This window comes from Scyliorhinus torazame, chromosome 1 (genome assembly GCF_047496885.1).
Source record: "Scyliorhinus torazame isolate Kashiwa2021f chromosome 1, sScyTor2.1, whole genome shotgun sequence".
Classification (NCBI taxonomy): Eukaryota; Metazoa; Chordata; class Chondrichthyes; order Carcharhiniformes; family Scyliorhinidae; genus Scyliorhinus; species Scyliorhinus torazame.
Window position 1 is genome coordinate 27,931,387 of NC_092707.1, and position 22,404 is coordinate 27,953,790.

At 48.3% G+C, this 22,404-nt stretch overlaps 1 protein-coding gene across 5 annotated transcripts in view; it reads right to left on the reverse strand.

The window, feature by feature from the left end:
- The window catches only part of acacb (acetyl-CoA carboxylase beta), a 222,313-nt gene that overhangs the window by 12,084 nt on the left and 187,825 nt on the right, over positions 1–22,404 (reverse strand). For 4 of the 5 annotated variants that reach the window (XM_072478628.1, XM_072478459.1, XM_072478550.1 and 1 more), the window contains 5 exons: positions 10,098–10,218; positions 7,418–7,528; positions 6,431–6,574; positions 5,371–5,491; positions 1,008–1,104 (listed from right to left, as the gene is read on the reverse strand). In XM_072478628.1, the coding sequence (XP_072334729.1) occupies positions 1,008–1,104; positions 5,371–5,491; positions 6,431–6,574; positions 7,418–7,528; positions 10,098–10,218 (594 nt within the window). The remainder of the gene's footprint in view (positions 1–1,007; positions 1,105–5,370; positions 5,492–6,430; positions 6,575–7,417; positions 7,529–10,097; positions 10,219–22,404) is intronic. The other variant, XR_011935459.1, reaches the window with a different exon arrangement.

The window sequence follows — 22,404 nt, forward strand, 5'->3', positions numbered from 1 at the left end:
CCCGTCAACGTGAAAGGACGAGGAATTCCAGCACGTGTATCTTGGCGTAGTTTTAAACAATTCTTTACAACTTTCCTCTTGAAGTTACCCAGACGGGATTCAAACTTGATTCATACTTGGGCTTAGTTGTTATCTTAAAAATCGTAGAAGTAGCTTTTCAAACCACCACTAAGGTCAGTGAACAGTAAGTCTGGCTGTAAATTTTAATGTGTTTATGTCGTCCCTTCTTCCTCCCCCAAAACCCCACTCTGAAATGCAGAGGTGGTATTAGACTCAACACCACTGGCAGCTCCAACATTGCAAAATGAAAGCAATTTATTTGGTGCTTTCAATATATGCTTTTTAAGGATGCAATTGCTCACATAGGGGTTACGGCACTTCAAAAGTAGTTCATTATGTGAAGAATTCTGTGAAGAGGTTTGAGATATTCTGATGTGATAGATAAGCTGCTCTGTACATGCAAATAATGTAGTGGATGCGACAATGGGATCCCCACTTTCAGCACTTCTTGTTCGTGAACTGCACAGGAAATGAATTGGCACTCTTTTATTTCAGGAGTAAACTGCAAACTTCTCAGCAAACAAGCCACATTTGTTGAGTATTTTTGGAGCTCCCTTTGACAAACACTTTGGCATTCAATTTAACTTCTTGAAGGAACTAGGTGAAGGTTCAAAGTCCATAGTGCAGAACACCACTAAGATTAAAACTATTGGAGAGAAGGTGAAGTCAAATTAACATATGGTGAAGAGATCATTTAGAGTTTGGGTACAATGTAGGAGGAAGGAAAGGCTGAAGGACAGTATGAGTTACAGTCGGAAATATAATAGTGTCAACAAATCTGGATTTGAACACAGTGAGGACTCCGGGAGGAGGAAGATCATGAAGTACGGCAGATCTGGAGTGTATGAGGGAGCACAAGGGGTTAAAAGCTGTAGCATTTATAGCCGTCCCTCCCCTAATTGTCCCTCCGCTAACCTTAAGATGGGAGGCAATTTACTGATTCTTACCTTGCTCTTCCCACAACTACGGTCTGTGCCCAGGGTTTCATGATTTCATTAAAGGAACCATGATCAAAGAAACCGCTCTGCCAGGCACTTTTGCTGGCTGCAAATTAAGAAGAATCACATAAGAAATAAATTGCTCCTTTCATCCAGTCACAAGGTGACACAGTCTTTTTAATGCTTATTCTTTCTTCAACACCTTTCGCTAGATATTCCCCCATTATCACAATAATCATGCTACTTATTACAATCAGTAGCATCAAGTAGTCTGAGTCATTTCACTCCTGGGATAATTGTAAATAATTAGGAGAATTTCTAGACCCAAAATCATATGCACTAAATTGCAGCCTGATGCGACCATCAATTCACACAAAACCAGGAGTAGAAGTAAACTGTGGCTTTAATCAACTAGAACAGTGCCTGCCTGCGACTGATCTGTTAGTGGGAGCCGCCTACAGGCCGACTGCTCTTTATACCTCCCCTCAAGCCAGGGGCAGAGCCTACACAGGCCCCAACATGCTACATCATAGGTAATACCTTACAATGGTCCATAGGTGGAGCCCACATGGGCAACAGCGTAATCCAGATATGCACATGGTGAATTGTTACAGCAATACATTCACCACATTCACCCCCTGTTAAAAAAAATGAAGTCCGGCGGTGATGAAGGGTTTATAAGTTCAGCCTGTCCGGCGCACGGATTGTGCGCTGTGATCGCCGAAGCTCTGGTATCACAGCTGGCCAGGCGTCGAACTCAGCCGTTACTGAGCAGGTACTGACGCAGTTCGTCGCTCATGAGCGACGAGCCCCGGTCACTGTGGACGTACGTGGGGAAACCAAACAGGGTGAAGATACTATGTAGGGCTTTAATGATGGTGGCCATGGTCATGTCGGGGCAAGGGATTGCAAAGGGGAAGCGGGAGAAATCGTTGATGATGTTGAGGAAATATGTGTTGCGGTTGTCGGAGGGGAGGGGCCCTTTGAAATCGATACTGAAACGCTCAAAGGGCCGGGATGCCTTTACCAGGTGGGCCTTATCCGGTCGATAGAAGTGCGGCTTACACTGCACACAGATTTGGCAGTCCCTGATCATGGCTCTGACCTCCTCAGTGGAGTAGGGCAGGTTGCGGGCCCTGATGTAGGGGAGAAGCCGGGTGACCCCGGGTGGCAGAGGTCATCGTGGATAGCACGTAGTCGGTCATCTTGCGCGCTGATGCATGTGCCGCGGGACAGGGCATCTGGGGGTTCGTTGAGCTTCCCAGGACGATATACTATATCGTAATTATCGGTGGAGAGTTCGATCCTCCACCTCAAGATCTTATCGTTCTTGATCTTGCCCCGCAGCATATTATCGAACATGAAGGCTACCGATCGTTGGTTGGTGACGAGGGTAAACCTCCTACCAGCGAGGTAGTGCCTCCAGTGCCGCACGGCTTCCACGATGGCTTGGGCTTCCTTTTCGACTGAGGAGTGTCGAATTTCGGAGGTGGTGAGGGTTCATGAATAAAACGCTACTGGCCTGCCTGCCTGATTGAGGGTAGCGGCGAGGGCGACCTCTGATGCGTCGCTCTCCACCTGGAAGGGGACAGACTCGTCCACCGCGCGCATCGCGGCTTTGGCGATATCCGTCTTGATGCAGCTGAAGGCCTGGCGGGCCTCAGTCGCCAGTGGGAAGATGGTGGCCTTGATTAGTGGGCGGGCTTTATCCGCAAAGTTGGGGACCCACTGGGCGTAATATGAAAAGAACCCGAGGCACCTTTTCAGGGCCTTGGGGCAGTGGGGAAGGAGGAGTTGCAGGAGGGGGCGCATACGGTCGGGGTCCGGTCCTAGAACCCCGTTTTCCACAACGTAGCTAGTCTGGTTGTGCAGAAAATGCATTTCTTCTTGTTGTAAGTAAGGTTAAGGGTTCGGGCGGTTTGGAGAAATCTCTGGAGGTTGGCATTGTGGTCCTGCTGATCATGGCTGCAGATGGTGACGGTGTCCAAGTACGGAAATGTGGCCCGCAGCCCGTACTGGTCCACCATTCGGTCCATCGTTCTTTGGAAGACCGAGACCCTGTTCGGGACGCCAAAGGGGACCCGGAGGAAGTAGAAGAGGCGGCCGTCTGCCTCAAAAGCCGTGTAGTGCCAGTCCCCCGGGCGGATTGGGAGCTGGTGGTATGCAGACTTCAGATCCACCGTGGAGAACACCCGGTAGTGCGCGATCTGGTTAACTATGTCTGCGATCCGGGGAAGGGGGTACGCACCGAGGTGGGTGTACCGGTTTATGGTTTGGCTGTAATCTACAACCATCCGGTTCTTTTCCCCGGTCCTGACGACCACCACCTGGGCTCTCCAGGGGCTATTGCTGGCCTCGATGATTCCCTCCCGCAAGAGTCGCTGGTCATCGGACCTGATAAAGGTCCTATCCTGGATGCTGTATCGCCTGCTTCTGGTGGCGACTGGTTTACAGTCGGCAGTGAGATTTGCGAAGAACGGGGGAGGGTCGACCTTTCGGGTCACGAGGCTACATACGGTGAGTGGGGGTAGGGGCCCGCCGAGGTTCAGGGTTAGGCTCCTGAGGTTGCATTGGAAATCCAGCCCCAATAGAAGAGGAGCGCAGAGGTCGGGGTGTACATATAATTTAAAGTTGGCGTACTCAGTGCCCTGTATTGCGAGAGTTGCGGTAGCGCACCTCTGGACCTGCACCGAGTGCGACCTGGAGGCGTGGGGGATGGTTTGATGCGCTGAGAAGATTGGGAACGAGCAGCGTCTTACCATGTCTGGATGAATGAAGCTCTCTGTGTTCCTGGAGTCGAAGAGGCAGGGCGTTTTGTGTCCGTTTACCCAGATGGTCATCATAGAGCTCCGGAGGTGTTTGGGTTGTGACTGGTCAAGGGTGACCTCGCTGAGTTGCGGGTAGCCGGCGTGGTCGGAGGTGCTGGGGCGGTTCCAAGATGGCTGCCCTCGTTGGTCGCATGTGTCGGTCAGCGTTGCAGATGGCGGCCAAGATGGCGGCCCCGTCGGTCGCACGTATCAGGCGGTGAGGAGGATGGCGTCCAAGATGGCGGCCCCCATGAATCGCACGTGGTGGGCCGCGTGGACAAGGATGGCCAAGATGGCGGCCCCCGTGAGTCGCACACGCTGTGCGGGCTGGAAAATGGCTGCTCCCACGGACAACACGAGGCCGATGATGCGTCCGGGGGAGGTGGAGCCGGCAGACACGCTGCCACACTGTGGGATCTGCGGGCCTGTGAGTCTGAGGGTCGGGCCTGCGATTTAGAGTTTTTGGACCTGGCCTGGCAAACTTTAGCGAAATGGCCTTTTCTCCCGCAGTCACTGCAGTTCACGTTCCGGGTCGGGCAGCGCTGCCGGGGGTGTTGAGGCTGGCCGCAGAAATAACAGGGTAGCACCCCATGGTGGGCGGGCAGCCGCGCGGCACAGGCCTCGGGTATTATTTGGTCGGGGGTCCACGAGGGGGTCGGGTGATCGGATGGGAACGCGTTAAGGCTTTGGAACGCTACTTCCAGAGAGGAGGCTTATTTTACCGTCTCTTCCAGGTCTGGGGTACCTTTTTCGAGTAGGCACTGTCTCACGTGGTTGGACCTGACTCCAGCCACGTAGGTGTCCCGGATGGCGAGGTCCATATGTTGAGTGGCCGTAACGGCCTGGTAATTGCAGCTTCGTGCAAGGACTTTGAGGTCGTGTAGGTACTCTTCCAGCGATTCCCCGGGACGCTGGCAGCGAGTGGTGAGGAGATGCCGTGCGTATACCTCGCTCACGGGCCTTACGTAGAGGCGCTCTAGCGTCGTGAGGGTGTCTGTGTAGGTGGAGGATTCCTTGAGTTGAACAGAGATTCAATGGCTCACCCGAGCGTGGAGGAGACTCAGCTCCTGTTCATCGGTGATGGAAGGCGAGGAGGAGGCGGCGAGGTAGGCCTTGAAACAGCGGAGCCAGTGCGAAAAAATCTCTTTCGCCTCCGCGGCCTGCGGATTGAGTTACAGTCGGTCAGGTTTGAGGCCCGATTCCATAGTGGCGTTGTAGTTGATTAAATTGATGCGACCATCAATTCACACGAAACCAGGAGTAGAAGTAAACTGTGGCTTTAATCAACGAGAACAGTGCCTGCCTGCGACTGATCTGTTAGTGGGAGCCGCCTACAGGCCGACTGCTCTTTATACCTCCCCTCAAGGGGTGGAGCCAGGGGCAGAGCCCACACAGGCCCCAACATGCTACATCATAGGTAATACCTTACAATGGTCCATAGGTGGAGCCCACATGGGCAACAGCGCAATACAGATATGCACATGGTGAATTGTTACAACAATACATTCACCACACAGCCATTTATTAAATCATCATTTATTCTATACTGAAAGTGAAGTCTTTACTTGGATGAGGTCTGCCTGCCAGCATCCAACGAGGATCATATGGGGCCTTGGTGGGGACAAAATCAATTTCCCTCTCAGGACAATCCTTTGGGGAGATCATAGGCACTGGACTTGTGTTGTTCTATAGGAACAGAATAAAACAATAATTCAACCTAACACAACTTAAAAAGTCATAGCACAAGATAGCCTGATAGAAATTAATATTTAATCTGATCAGAGTTTGCAGAGGAGTGGGAAAAGCATGAGCGTTAAATATTTAGAACAAAGACTGAATAAGCTATTGGCAAATGATGTATGAATCCTGTGATGTCACACTCTGCCTTATGTTGGTCAACCCAAGAATGTCTAGTTTTATCAGGTATGAAGTGGACTTTATGTTAGTTTGAATCAAAGGGTTTAGTCCCTGCATTGAAATCCTTACATTAGTCCCTGCATTGGAATCCTTACATTCAAACTATTCTCCTGCAGGAAGGTGTTAATCGGAGGCTGCCCTTTCCTTGGGATAGAAAGGGAACAGATGTTAAAGCTACTTTAACAGGCTTTATGACAAGAGGCTTGGAAAGACATTATTACAGGCCTGACAGATCATCCTACAACCACACTTTTGACCACAGGTAATACATAGCCCACAAAGACCACCACACCAGGGAAACGGGGAAGGTGAAGGACTTCATCCTCTTACGAAAAGGAATAATGTAGTTATGTGAAATTTCTGTTGGTTTGAAACATCATAGGCTGTTAACTTTTTAACAGAAAGGGAAAGCAGACTGCCCATAAAACTTCCCTTCCTTACCTCTGGGGAAGTAAATTTGTTTGAATAGTTTCACACTTTTTCGCCTTTCGAAATGCAGATACATAGAAAATAACACTAACGAACTTTAACCCTACTTTGTTTCAACCGACCCTATAAATTGTTTTATTTACACTAGACAGATTAAAGTTCAATATAGATAGTTAATCCTCAACTGAGACTTTGAAAGCTTTAATCTAATGAAGGAACTTCCATCTTTTACTACAAGTTGTATTCACACGGAACTGTGCTGTAAACCTACATATTCACCTTAGGCATGTAGGAGAGCCACTGTAGGATGGTATAAACTCCCTCAAAATCATCAGGAACTGTGGTGTGCGATATACCATTGTTATGCATGATATGTACTCCACCCAGCTGGTTGTTGGATGTGTACACTTCACGGCCAAGAACCTATTTGGAATGAATGACACAGCATGGAGTGAGAGAATAAAACAACAATCCTCTTCCACTTTGGCTATGGAAAACACAGATATGAATCAAAGATAATGTGCAGCTAGTTTACACTGTCAGAAAAAAAAATTTGCAAGTTAAAACTCAATCATGGGCACTAGAAACACAACAGCCTGGCAAGGGCACACAGCCGACATCAATGTCAGTCAATATCAGGGTGACATGCCTCATTTCTGGAGTATAGACCATGTTTGCTGCCAGTGGCCCATTATCATTTCTAGGTTAGACAAGAGCATTATTCTACATGGAGTAGAGTCCCCTCTATTCTTTCCCAAAACAGCTCTTGCTGCATTTACCAGTCTTCTTTATGTTAATGGAGGGAGCCTACCATTCAAATATCCAATCAGTGACAGCTTTGTTCTGTGAGCCTTCTCTGTTCACTTCCCAGTTGGCACAAATACTTAATTAATTTGCTCGGATCCTTGCAGCAGAAGATCCCAATGCTTCTGCACACCACTATTTGCAGGATTCGAACACAAGTCCTGGATCAAAGCACAACAAGTCAACTCAGTTTTTGGAAGCATCACTTCTACTGTTGACTCAATGCACCACCCCCAATTTGGAGAAGAGTAATCAGTTCATCCCCTACTTCCTGTCCTCTGTGCAGGCATATTGTATAAAGCCTGGATATTATTCCTGCCCATTCATCACATCATCTTGTCATGGCAGTGGGAATGGAAATTTCAATGGTCCAAATCCAGCTCAAAAAGATTCAATGGTTTTATGTTCTAATTTGCCAACATTACGTTAGTTATTCTGGAAAACAGTATGCATCATTCGGACCTTGTTCAGTGCACTGGCTCCAGTGAGAATGATATGGGAATTTTCCACTTGGATCACACGTTGTCCCAACCTCACTAGATACGCTCCAATTCCAATTGCACGACAGGTCACCTGCAAAATACAAATGGACTTAAGTTTTTCCGGTTAGCCATTTATCCTAGCTGCTTACAGTGGAAGACGGTATTGATAGATACTGGGTAGAAGTTCATTTATACTGCATTTGTCACAAGCTGGTTATTATGTTCTGTGTGAAATTCTGCAGTTTGCTATATTAATTAAATTTCTTGGCCATTGAAACGGGAGTAATGAAAAATGAAAAAAAAAAGTAGAGAAATTTCACCAAACATATTAATTAAGCAAACCATTATGAATAGTATACAGGATAATTTGTACTCCATCACGTCTTGTAAAATAGATTTTTTAAAGCTTTAATTTATCACAGTGAAGTCCTCACAATCCTTTATTCATCACAGTGAAGTGGTGCACTGTTGCCTCGCAGTGCCAGAGACCTGGGTTCGATTCGAACCTCGGGTGTCTGTCTGTGGAGAGTTTGCGTGGCTGCGTGGGTTTCCTCCGGGTGATTCCCCCACAGTCCAAAGATGTGCAGGTTAGGTGGATTGGTCATGCCAAATTGCTCCTTAGTGTCCAAAGGTTAGGTGGTGTTGCGGGGATAGGGTGGGGGTTTGGGACTAAGTGGGATGCTCTTTCGGAGGGTCGGTGCAGACTCGATGGGCCGAATGACCTCCTCCTGCACTGTAGTGATTCTATGATTCTCTCCAGCAATCATAAATGTGCAAGTTCTTCTCTACTTTCTGGTCAATGCTTTCTGGCATTTTATCGTTTCAGACACACATCTGTTAACTCCATTTCTCTCCTCAAGACAATCAAACTGCACAGGTTTTGAAAGCACTTCTATCTAACTATTCTCCAGGTGTAAGTTAGACTATCAATTTCCCAACAAGGCTCACATGAACTCCATTACAAAAGGGATAAATACAAAAATTATCTTCGACTGGAAACAATGATATTTATTTTTCTGTTTCAGTCTTCACTTAGATAATGGTAGAATAGTCTTGGTGGCTAATTTACTCGGTTTCACAATTTCTTTCTCCAAACATCTACTACTTATTCCACCACTCTCATGATTGTACTTCAGCTTCCCACTCTGTTTAAAAAAACAAGAGCTCTTGTCCCATTCAAAAAGTGATTAATTACTTTTCCCTATTGGCCAGTGATGTCAGCCACATATACGTCAGCCTTGCATGCTTTAAAAACATTACCTGAACAACATTGCAGAACTGGAAAACATGTTACACGACTCATCTGTTTCCAATACAGCATAAATGTCGAGCATGAAAGTCAGATCATCACCGACCAAACCTCAATGGTGAGAAACCTCCAGAGCACACAAATACTTCTCCATTTCCAATTGTACTAAATAATTTACTTGTAACTGAGCCTGCCTTTTCACCAAGCAGAGAAAATATGAAAGCCTCCATTTATCGCGTGCCATCCAATTCCCAGTTCACTAAATTAATTCATATAACTTCTCAGCATCTACAACTAAATTTCTTACATTTTAACCATTTATTTTATTTCCAACAGTAGGCTATAACTGTATCATCTTCCCAAGCTTGTAAAACATCAGATGCACCCCAATGCCCTGTGGGCAATGTCAAGGATATCCACTGATTTTGTTTTTGATCGGTCTGACCTCCACCCAGAAACTGTCATTATTTTTCAATCTCCAAAGTTGATTAATTAAGAGATTGACTTAAACCTGCGTATTCAGTGTGATATTAAAAGGATATAAATCAGGGAGATGCCCTGAGGCGAGTCAATGCGTCCTCGTCATGTGCCAGGATTAGCCTGATAGAATTTCAGGTGGTCGACAGGGCACATATGACTGTGGCCCGGATGAGCAGGTTCATTGAAGGGATGGAGGATAGGTGTGGGCAGTGTGCAGGTGGGCCTGCAAATCATGACGATATGTTTTGGGCATGTCCGAAGCTTAGAGGATTCTGGCAGGGGTTTGCTGACGTCATGTCCGAGGTACCGAGTCCAGAGTTGGCGGTATTTGGTGTGTCAGAAGACCCGGGTATTCAGGGGGCGAGCGAGGCCGATGTCTTGGCCTTTGCCTCCCTGATTTCCCGGAGACGGATCTTGTTAGCATGGAGGGACTTGGAGCCCCCGAAGTCGGAGGTGTGGGTTAGTGACATAGCTGGGTTTCTCAGGTTTGAGAAGATCAAGTTCACCCCGAGGGTTTAGTGATCTGTACATCTGTACATACATCTGCATATACATCAGGGACTGCAGACAGATGTAACTGCCACAGCATCACTAGAGGGCATCAGAGTCGGATATAAAGGGTCCAGCCCAAGGTAGGATCAGCCTTTTTCAGAAGCACAGGGCTAGTGAGCAGCAGCACACAGAGACAGCTCAGCATAGGCAGCTTACCTTAGCTTCACTGGTCATACCTCTTGACTGTATTATATGTAGTTAAGCTCTGGAAACAGAACGAACCTACTGAATAAAGTATTTGTGTTAACTGGAAGTCTACAATCTTTATTCAGACTTAGAGAATAACATAGAGGGAATCAATGCGAGGGTGGCAGCCATTTATCGACTTCTTTGGGAAAAATTAAGAGCACTGTCAGTCAGCACAGTCTGTCACACTTACCAGGCTAATTGTGACGATCTCATGGTAGGCAAGGGAGGATTCTCCAGCAATGGTTCCAGCGCCACGCAGATTCTCCACCCCAAGGCCTTCCTCCTTTCCAATAATGTCAGTTATCACATATCTAGAAAACAGAGCCATAGTTAGGAAGCTCACATGACCTTTCCTACACAGCCAATTTAAGAGGTATTAATGATGCTGCAAATGATATTTGAAACAAGAACTGGAAATGCTAATAGCATTTTCACTACCAAAATTTAGTTCCCATAAAAAAACATATTATTCAGCTAAAACACATGAATGGTCTTTTTCGAAAGCCAAGCACGGCAAAATACTTTGGCTTCCCGATAGTCAATTAGAGAGAATTAATGATCACCTCAACCCACTCTATTAATTGATTTGGGTCTTTGTTTATCAACATCCCTCCAAGTGAATGGTTCTTGCATGGATTTGATTCCTTCCCTTTATCTGAGAAAGTGACTTGTCTCCACTCACTATCTCTTCCATAAATTGGCTGAGTTTACAGCACTTTTATTTTAAACAGGGTGAGAAAATAATAGATAGAACCCATGTCCTCCCCAATTGAACCCCATTTTAATGTAACACTGCACCATACTACTGGCATAGGACCTTCCAAGCATTAACCCTATTTAAACATTTTTATAGTGACAGAAACTAAGTGATATTATTAACCTTATGATTGTCACTCATTTACAAAATACAAAACCAGAAAATATTGGAATTCAAATACCAAAGCCAAGTTTCAGTCATACCAAATACTTATACACGATGGTATTAGCAAAATAGGTTTATTTATGGATGGAGTCATTTACAGCAGTAGCAAAATTCAGCCATTGCAAAAAAAAGCTCAAGAAGAATAATATTGAAAGAGTTCATTAAAAAAATGAAAAAGTCAAAGAGTGATGCACGATCAATAACTCCAGAAGCGAGATTGGAGACAATTGAAGGCTTTAATACGCTAGATGTTTCCCCCAGCAGCGCAGGTACAGAAGAAAGCTGCTGGGGCGGCACAGGCTCTTATACCCCGCCTTTCAGGGTGGAGCTAACATACAGGCTTAACCAATGGGAACAAGTACATTCTCCACCAATGGTATTCCGGTATTACCAGGTACCGTAATCCTTCTAACACAGACTACTACAAAAAGTTGTTTGAGTTTCTTTGGATGCTTTTTCTTGCAGGCTTTGCAAGGTGTTAGACTCTTCTCAATAGCTTAGCTTAGCACATTAGTCTTACTCAAAATTTGTAGCTATTTCTGTCCATAGTCCTTGCACTGGCCTTTGCGGTTCAATCAAAATTGTAATTAGCTGGAATATGAGAAATGTCAGAAACTTCTAGAAAGGCTCTCATCGATGGTGCTAACGAGCTGCATATACTCAGCAATAACCTGCTCATTAACGCTCAGTTTGTTTTCCTTCAGGCCCACTCAGCTCCTGAATTCATTATAGCCTTTGTCCATACATGGACATAAGAGCTGAATCCAAGAGGTGAGGTTAGAGTGACTGCCCTTGACATCAAGACCGCATTAGACTGAGCACAGCATCAAGGAGCCCTAGCAAATCCGCAGTCAATGGGAATCATAGAGAAAACTCTCCACTGATTAGAGTAGTATCTAATACAAAGGGAGATGGTTTTGGTTGTTGGAGGTCAGTCATCTCAGTCCCACGATGTCACTGCAGAACTCTTAGGCTCAACCTTCAGAAATCTTTGGATCCTCACTGTCTTCAGGTGATGTCCCACAGGACTGGAGAATAGCCAATATTGTTCCTCTGTTTAAAAAGGGTAGCAAGGATAATCCAGGGAACTACAGGCTGGTGAGCCTTATGTCAGTGGTAGGGAAATTACTGGAGAGAATTCTTCGAGACAGGATCTACTCCCATTTGGAAGCAAATGGACGTATTAGTGAGAGGCAGCATGGTTTTGTGAAGGGGAGGTCGTGTCTCACTAACTTGATAGAGTTTTTCGAGGAGGTCACAAAGATGATTGATGCAGGTAGGGCAGTGGATGTTGTCTATATGGACTTCAGTAAGGCCTTTGACAAGGTCCCTCATGGTAGACTAGTACAAAAGGTGAAGTCACACAGGATCAGGGGTGAGCTGGCAAGGTGGATACAGAACTGGCTAGGTCATAGAAGGCAGAAAGTAGCAATGGAAGGATGCTTTTCTAATTGGAGGGCTGTGACTCGTGGTGTTCCGCAGGGATCAGTGCTGGGACCTTTGCTGTTTGTAGTATATATAAATGATTTGGAGGAAAATGTAACTGGTCTGATTAGTAAGTTTGCAGACGACACAAAGGTTGGTGAAATTGCGGATAACGATGAGGACTGTCAGAGGATACAACAGGATTTAGATTGTTTGGAGACTTGGGCGGAGAGATGACAGATGGAGTTTAATCCGGACAAATGTGAGGTAATGCATTTTGGAAGGTCTAATGCAGGTAGGGAATATACAGTGAATGGTAGAACCCTCAAGATTGATTGACTACAGCTCTGCCTTCAACACCATAATCCCAGCCAAGCTCATATCAAAGCTCCAAAACCTAGGACTTGGCTCCCCACTCTGCAACTGGATCCTCGATTTTCTGACCAACAGACCACAATCAGTAAGAATGAACACAACACCTCCTCCACAATAGTCCTCAACGCCGGCGCCCCGCAAGGCTGCGTACTTAGCCCCCTACACTACTCCCTGTACACACACGGCTGCGTGGCAAAACTTGGTTCCAACTCCATCTACAAGTTTGCTGACGATACGACCATAGTGGGCCAGATCTCGAATAACGACGAGTCCGAATACAGGAGGGAGATAGAGAATCTAGTGGAGTGGTGTAGCGACAACAATCTCTCCCTCAATGCCAGCAAAACGAAAAGAGCTGGTAATTGACTTCAGGAAGCAAAGTACTGTACACACCCCTGTCAGCATCAACGGGGCTAAGGTGGAGATGGTTAGCAGTTTCAAATTCCTAGGGATGCACATCTCCAAAATTCTGTCCTCGTCCACCCACGTCGACGCTACCACCAAGAAAGCACAACAGCGCCTATACTTCCTCAGGAAACTAAGGAAATTTGGCATGTCCACATTAACCCTTACCAACTTTTACAGATGCACCATAGAAAGCATCCTATCGGGCTGCATCACAGCCTGGTATGGCAACTGCTCGGCCCAGGCCCGCAAGAAACTTCAGAGAGTCGTGAACACCGCCCAGTCCATCACACAAACCTGCCTCCCATCCATTGACTCCATCTACACCTCCTGCTGCCTGGGGAAAGCGGGCAGCATAATCAAAGATCCCTCCCACCCGGCTTACTCACTCTTCCAACTTCTTCCATCGGGCAGGAGATACAGAAGTCTGAAAACACGCACGAACAGACTCAAAAACAGCTTCTTCCCCACTGTCACCAGACTCCTAAATGACCCTCTTATGGACTGATTTCATTAACACTACACCCTGTATGCTTCATCCGATGCCAGCGCTTATGTAGTTACATTGTATATGTTGTGTTGCCCTAATATGTATTTTCTTTTATTCCCTTTTCTTCTCATGTACTTAATGATCTGTTGAGCTGCTCGCAGAAAAATACTTTTCACTGTACCTCGGTACACGTGACAATAAACAAATCCAATCCAATCCAAGAGTATTCAAAGTCAGAGAGATCTAGGTGTACAGGTCCACAGGTCACTGAAAAGGGCAACACAGGTGGAGAAGGTAGTCAAGAAGGCGTACGGCATGCTTGCCTTCATTGGCCGGGGCATTGAGTATAAGAATTGGCAAGTCATGTTGCAGCTGTATGGAACCTTAGTTAGGCCACACTTGGAGTATAGTGTTCAATTCTGGTCGCCACACTGCCAGAAGAATGTGGAGGCTTTAGAGAGGGTGCAGAAGAGATTTACCAGAATGTTGCCTTGTATGGAGGGCATTAGCTATGAGGAGTGGTTGAATAAACTCGGTTTGTTCTCACTGGAACGAAGGATGTTGAGGGGCGGCCTGATAGAGGTCTATAAAATTATGAGGGGCTTGGACAGAGTGGATAGTCAGAGGCTTTTCCCCAGGGTAGAGCGGTCAATTACTCGGGGGCATAGGTTTAAGGTGAGAGGGGCAAGGTTTAGAGTAGATGTATGAGGCAAGCTTTTTACACAGAGGGTAGTGGGTGCCTGGAACTCGCTGCCAGAGGAGGTGGTGGAAGCAGGGACGATAGTGACATTTAAGGGGCATCTTGACAAATACATGAATAGGATGGGAATAGAAGGATACAGACCCAGGAAGTGTAGAAGATTGTAGTTTAGTCGGGCAGCATGATCGGCACGGGCTTGGAGGGCCGAAGGGCCTATTCCTGTGCTGTACTTTTCTTTGTTCTTTGTTTTGTTCTATTTCATTAATTACGTTCCCTCCATCATAAGGCTAGAAGGGGGATGTCCACTGATGATTGCACAATTTTCAGTATCATTCAGTACCAAATCCTCAGATACTGAAGCAGTGCATGCTCATATGCAGCAAGATCTGGACAAGATTCAGACTTGGGCTGATAAGTGGCAAGTAACATTCATGCCACACAAGTGCCAAGCAATAAGAGCAACAAGAGCAAATCTAAACACCTCTCCTTGGCATTACCGTCACTGAATTACTCACTATCAACATACTGGAGATTACCATTGACCAGAAATTAAACTCGACCAGCCAGAAATATTGTGGCTACAAAAGCAGGTCAGAGACTGGGAATTCTACCTCACCCCCTGACTCCCCCAAAACTGAGACCATCTACAAGGAAGAGTCAGGAATACATTCCACTTGCCTGGATGAGTACAGCTTTATCCACACCAAAGATGTTTGACACCATCCAGGACAAAGCCCGCTTTATCGACATCCCTTCCACAAACATTCACTCCCTCCACCACCGACACATACAAGATATACTGGTCGGAATTCTCCGTCCGTTCGCTGGCGGCAGGGTTCTCTGGTCTCTGGAGAAAAACGCAGGTGGGAGGCCGGAGAATCCCGTCCACTATAACAACTCACCAAGGCTCCTTACACAGCATCTTCCAAACCCACCACTGCTACTGTCTAGAAGGAAAAGGACAGCAGATGCGGGGAACACCACCGCCTGCAAGTTCCCCTAAAAGCCACACACCACCCTTACTTGGGAGATATATCGCCATTCCTTACTGTCGCTGGGTCAAAATCCGGGAATTCCCTCCCTACCACCTTCTCAAGGGCAATTAAAATGCTGACCCAGCCAGTGACGCCCACATCCTAGAAACATAGAACATATGTTTCCCTTTGAGCCTGCTCCGCCATTCATTATGATCATGGCTGATTATCCAACTCAACAGCCTAATCCCGCCTTCCCCCCCATATTCTTTGATCCCCTTTGCCCCAAGTCTATCTAACCCATATCTAACTGCTTCTTGAAACAATGTTTTAGCCTCACCTACTTCCTGTGGTAACAAATTCCACAGGCTCACCACTCTCTGGGTGAAGAAATGTCTCCTCATCTCTGTCCTAAATGGTCTATCCCGTATCCTCAGACTGTGACCCCCTGATTCTGATCACCCCCACCATCGGGAACATCCTTCTTGCAACTACCCTGTCGAGTTCTGTTAGAATCTTATAGATTTCTCGGAGATCCCTCCTCATTCTTCTGAACTCCAGCGTATACAATCCTAACCGACTCAATCCAATCAGTCTTCATCCATCAGTCCCGCCATCCCACCCAGGAATCAGTCTAGTATACCTTCGCTGCACTCCCTCTAGAGAAAGAACATCTTCCTCAGATAAGGAGAACAAAACTGCACACAATATTCCAGGTGTGGCCTCACCACGGCCCTGTATAATTGCAGCAAGACTGCAATGAAGGCCAACAAACTATTTGCCTTCTTTACTGCCTGCTGTACCTGCCTGCTCATCTTCAGCGGCTGGCGTAAGAGGACACGCAGATCTCGTTGCACATTCCACTCTACTAATTTATGGTCATTCAGATAATGGTCTGCCTTTCCGTTTTTGCTACCAAAGTGGATAACCTCACATTTATCCAAATTATATTGCATCTGCCATGCATTTGCCCACTCACTCAACTTGTCCAAATCACACTGAAGGATCTCAGCATCCTCCTCACAGCTCACCCTCCCACCCAACTTTGTGTCATCTGCAAATATGGAGATATTGGGTGGGATTCTCCATTCCGCCGCATCTGTTTTCTGGTGCGGCACGCCCCCGCTGGCAGTGGGATTCTCCGTCCCGGCAGCTGGCTAATGGGGTTTCCCATTGTGGGCATCCCACGCCGTTGGGAAATCCACGGGCGGGAGTGTGCTGCCGGCGGAAAATCCAGCCCATTACATTTTGTTCCCTCATCAAAATCTTGAATATACATTATGAATAGTTTGGGTCCTGGCACCAATCCCTACAGTACCCAACTAGTCACTGCCTGCCAATTTGAAAAAAACTATTAATTCCTACTCTTTGTTCCTTTTATGCCAACCAGTTTTCTATCCATCTCAATACACTTACCCCTAATCCCGTGCCCTTTAATTTTACACGTTAATCTCTTATACGGGAATTTGTCAAAAGAATAATAAAATAAAATTAAAAAATGATGTCAAAGTGAACATTGTCCCAAGGGTTATTAATTGGCACATTGAGTGTTTCCTGCATGTGTGAATCAATGCCTTGCTTCACGTGGCTAGTCCATTAGCAATCAGTGGATGGAGTGGCTTTTTTCTAAGCTGCTTCAGGCAGGAATAGATACACACAATGGCTGGGAGTTTACGCGCCCTAGTCGCCACACTCCGGCGCCTGTTCGGGTACACTGAGGGGAAATTCAGACTATCTAAATCACCTAACAAGCATGTCTTTCAGGACTTGTGGGAGGAAACCGGAGCGCCCGGATGAAACCCATGCAGACACGGGGAGAATGTGTCGACTCCGCACAGACCGCGACCCAAGCCGGGAATCAAACCTGGTAACCTGGCGCTGTGAAGCAACAATGCTAACCACTGGCTTCCGGGTGCGGCGATGACCAGCTAAGTCGCACGTTTCGGCAGCTCCCGGTGGAACGGACTTTTGGGCTCTTAATAGGAGCCCCATCGGCAATTTTAACGGCAAATAACACTGTGTGGTAATCCAGAAGGGGATCCCCCCGGACACGGATGGAAAAAAGAGAGGAAAGTAGCCGGATTGCGGTGGATCCTCAAGAGCAGCGGCCAGGAAGGCAGGCACAAAGCAAGATGGCGCGGAAGAAGGCAGTTTAATATGGGGCCCTGACCAACAAGAGTTCCTGCGGCGTTGCGTAGATGAACTCAAAAAGGAGATGAAGAAGGAGCTGTTGGCCCCGATATTACAAGCGATTGAGGGGCTAAAGGAGGAGCAAAAGACCCAGGAACAGGAGCTTTGGGTCGTGAAGGCAAAGGCTGCTGAGAATGAGGACGACATACAGGGCCTGGTGATGAAAACGGAGATCCACGAGGCACAACACAAAAGATGTGTGGAAAGGCTGGAGGTGCTGGAGAACAATGCGAGGAGGAAGAACTTAAGGATTCTTGGTCTTCCCGAAGGTGCAGAGGGGGCGGACGTCGGGGCATATGTGAGCACGATGCTGCATTCGTTAATGGGACCGGAGGCCCCGACGGGTCCGCTGGAGGTGGAGGGAGCCTATCGAGTTATGGCGCGAAGACCGAGGGCTGGAGAAACTCCTCGAGCAATAGTTGTGAGATTTCTCCGATACAAGGACAGAGAGATGGTCCTCAGATGGGCCAAGAAAACTCGGAACAGTAGGTGGGAGAATGCGGTGATCCGCGTGTATCAAGATTGGAGTGCGGAGGTGGGCGAGCTTTAATCGGGCCAAGGCGGTGTTGCATAAAAGGAAGGTCAAATTCGGAATGCTGCAACCGGCGAGACTGTGGGTCACACATCTAGGAAAACACCACTATTTCGAAACGGCAGACGAATCGTGGACATTTATTGTCGAGGAGAAGCAGGAGTGAGCGGGCCAGAAGAAAAAGAACGTTTGGGACAAAAGGGGGGGGGTGAATTTGTGGGATGAAGGGGGGAAAAGGGGGAAGAGAAGACTTCCCAGATTGTTAAACCTGCGACCCTGTAACTTCTCTCTCTTCCCCATGTTGTGGGGGAGGGGGTGAGGGAGGATGAGGAGCTGTGGGCGCTGGCCATTGGGGGCAGGGCCAAAAGGGGAAGCGCGGACTTTGTTCCCGCGCTATGGCAATCACGGCGGGAACAGGGAAGCAGGAAGGAGGGGGCCTCGCACCGTGTGAGCCGAGGTCACGGGGGGAAGCCGAGGTCGGCCAGAGTTTGCTGACTTCTGGGAGCAACATGGGGGGTGCAATTACGCTAGCTTGGGATCTAGCGGGGGGGGGGTTAACTGGGTTGCTGCTGCTGGGGAGAAGGGGGAGCTGGTATGGGAGGGGGGGGTCGGGACGGGGGGGGGGGGGCGCCGCCTGGGGGGGATACAGCTACGTGGGAACCGGGTGAGGAGCTGGATTGAAAAAGGAAATGGCTAGTCATCAAGGGAGGGGGGGTAAAGAGCCCCCCAACCCGGTTGATCACGTGGAATGTGAGAGGGCTGAACGGGCCGATTAAGAGGGCACGGGTACCCGCACACCTAAAGAAACTTAAGGCAGATGTGGTTATGCTTCAGGAGACGCATCTGAAGCTGACAGACCAGGTTAGACTTCGCAAAGGATGGGTGGGGCAGGTGTTTCATTCGGGGCTGGATGCAAAAAACAAGGGGGTGGCCATACTAGTGGGGAAGCGGGTAATGTTTGAGGCAAAGACTATAGTGGCAGATAGTGGGGGCAGATACGTGATGGTAAGTGGCAAACTGCAAGGGGAGGCGGTGGTATTGGTGAACGTGTATGCCCCGAACTGGGATGATGCCAATTTTATGAGGCGTATGTTAGGACGCATCCCGGACCTAGAGGCGGGAAAGTTGGTAATGGGTGGAGACTTTAATACGGTGCTGGACCCAGGGCTGGACAGATCGAGGTCCAGGATCGGAAGGAGGCCGGCTGCAGCTAGGGTGCTTAAGGATTTTATGGTGCAGATGGGCGGAGTAGATCCCTGGAGATTTAGTAGATCTAGGAGTAAGGAGTTTTCGCTTTTCTACTTTGTACATAAAGTATTTTCACGAATAGATTTTTTTGTTTTGGGAAGGGCACTGATCCCAAAGGTGACGGGGACGGAGTACACGGCTATAGCCATCTTGGATCATGCTCCACACTGGGTGGACCTGGAGACGGGGGAAGAAAAACAACAGCTTCCACCCTGGAGAATGGACATGGGATTATTGGCAGATGAGGGTGTGTGTTTAAGGGTGAGGAGGTATATTGAAAGGTACTTGGAAATTAATGATAATGGGGAGGTACAGGTGGGAGTGGTCTGGGAGGCACTGAAGGCAGTGGTTAGAGGGGAGCTGATATCTATTAGGGCACATAAAGGAAAGCAGGAGGGTAGGGAAAGGGAGCGGTTGTTGAATGAACTGCTGAGGGTGGACAGACAATACGCGGAGGCACCGGAGGAGGGACTATACAGGGAAAGGCAAAGGCTACATATAGAGTTTGACTTGTTGACTACGGGTAAGGCAGAGGCACAATGGAGGAAGGCACAGGGTGTACAGTACGAATATGGGGAGAAGGCGAGTAGGTTGTTGGCCCACCAAATGAGGAAAAAGGGAGCAGCGAGGGAGATAGGGGGGGTGAGAGATGAGGAGGGGGAGATGGAGCGGGGAGCGGAGAGAGTGAATGGAGTGTTCAAGGCATTTTATGAAAGATTATATGAAGCGCAGCCCCCGGACGGGAAGGAGAGAATGATGTGCTTTCTGGATCAGCTGGAATTTCCTAAGGTGGAGGAACAGGAGAGAGTGGGGCTGGGAGCACAGATTGAGACGGAGGAAGTAGTGAAAGGGATTGGAAGCATGCAGGCGGGGAAGGCCCCGGGACCAGACGGATTCCCAGTTGAATTCTATAAGAAATATTTGGACTTGCTGGCCCCGCTACTGATGAGAACCTTTAATGAGGCAAGGGAAAGGGGGCAGCTGCCCCCGACTATGTCAGAGGCAACGATATCGCTCCTCCTAAAGAAGGAAAAAGACCCGCTGCAATGCGGGTCATACAGGCCTATTTCCCTCCTGAATGTGGATGCTAAGATCCTGGCCAAGGTAATGGCAATGAGGATAGAGGATTGTGTCCCGGGGGTGGTCCATGAGGACCAAACTGGGTTTGTGAAGGGGAGACAGCTAAATACAAATATACGGAGGCTGCTAGGGGTAATGATGATGCCCCCACCAGAGGGGGAAGCGGAGATAGTGGTGGCGATGGATGCCGAGAAAGCATTTGATAGAGTGGAGTGGGATTATTTGTGGGAGGTGTTGAGGAGATTTGGCTTTGGGGACGGGTATATCAGGTGAGTACAGTTGCTGTATAGGGCCCCGATGGTGAGCGTGGTCACGAATGGACGGGGATCTGCGTATTTTCTGACTATTTTCGGCTCCATAGAGGGACGAGGCAGGGATGTCCTCTGTCCCCGTTATTGTTTGCACTGGCGATTGAACCCCTGGCCATGGCACTGAGGGGTTCCAGGAAGTGTAGGGGAGTACTTAGGGGGGGGAGAAGAACACCGGGTATCTCTATATGCGGACGATTTGTTGCTATATGTGGCGGACCCGGCGGAGGGGATGCCAGAGATAATGCGGATACTTGGGGAGTTTGGGGATATTTCAGGGTATAAACTGAACATGGGGAAAAGTGAGTTATTTGTGGTGCACCCGGGGGAGCAGAGCAGAGAGATAGAGGATTTACCGTTGAGGAAGGTAACAAGGGACTTCCGGTACCTGGGGATCCAGATAGCCAAGAATTGGGGTACATTACATAGGCTTAATTTAACACGGTTGGTGGAATAGATGGAGGAGGATTTCAAGAGATGGGACATGGTGTCCTTGTCATTGGCAGGTAGGGTGCAGGCGGTTAAAATGGTGGTCCTCCCGAGATTCCTTTTTGTGTTCCAGTGCCTCCCGGTGGTGATCACGAAGGCTTTTTTCAAAAGAATTGAGAAGAGCATTATGAGTTTTGTGTGGGCTGGGAAGACCCCGAGAGTGAGGCGGGGATTCTTGCAGCGTAGTAGGGACAGCGGGGGGCTGGCACTACCGAGCCTAAGTGAGTACTACTGGGCCGCCAATGTTTCAATGGTGTGTAAGTGGATGGGAGAAGGGGAGGGAGCGGCGTGGAAGAGAATGGAGAGGGCGTCCTGCAAGGGGACTAGCCTGCAAGCAATGGTGTCGGCGCCGTTGCTGTTCTCACCAAAGAAATACACCACAAGCCCGGTGGTGGTGGCTACATTGAGAATTTGGGGGCAGTGGAGACGGCATAGGGGAGGGACGGGAGCTTCGGTGCGGTCCCCGATAAGAAACAATCATAGGTTCGTCCCGGGGAGAATGGATGGGGGATTTGGAGCATGGCAAAGAGCTGGGGTAGTACAATTAAGAGATCTATTTGTAGATGGGACGTTTGCGAGTTTGGGAGCGCTGACGGAGAAATATGGGTTGCCCCAAGGGAATGCATTTCGGTATATGCAATTGAGGGCTTTTGTGAGGCAACAGGTGAGGGAATTCCCGCAGCTCCCGACGCAGGAAGTGCAGGATAGAGTGATCTCAGAGACATGGGTGGGGGACGGTAAGGTAGCGGACATATACAGGGAGATGAGGGACGAGGGGGAGATCATGGTAGATGAGCTGAAAGGGAAATGGGAAGAAGAACTGGGGGAGGAGATTGAGGAGGGGCTGTGGGCGGATGCCCTACATAGGGTAAACTCATCGTCCTCGTGTGCCAGGCTAAGCCTGATACAATTTAAGGTGTTACACAGGGCGCATATGACTGGAGCACGGCTCAGTAAATTGTTGGGGGTAGAGGATAGGTGTGCGAGATGCTCGAGAAGCCCAGCAAATCACACCCACATGTTCTGGTCATGCCCGGTACTACAGGGGTTCTGGGTGGGGGTGGCAAAGGTGCTTTCGAAGGTGGTGGGGGTCCGGGTCGAACCAAGCTGGGGGTTGGCTATATTTGGGGTTGCAGAAGAGCCGGGAATGCAGGAGGCGAGAGAGGTTGACGTGTTGGCCTTTGCGTCCCTTGTAGCCCTGCGCAGCATATTGTTAATGTGGAAGGAAGCTAAGCCCCCGGGGGTGGAGACCTGGATAAATGATATGGCAGGGTTCATAAAGTTAGAACGGATTAAGTTTGTGTTAAGGGGTTCGGCTCAGGAGTTCACCAGGCGGTGGCAACCGTTCGTCGACTACCT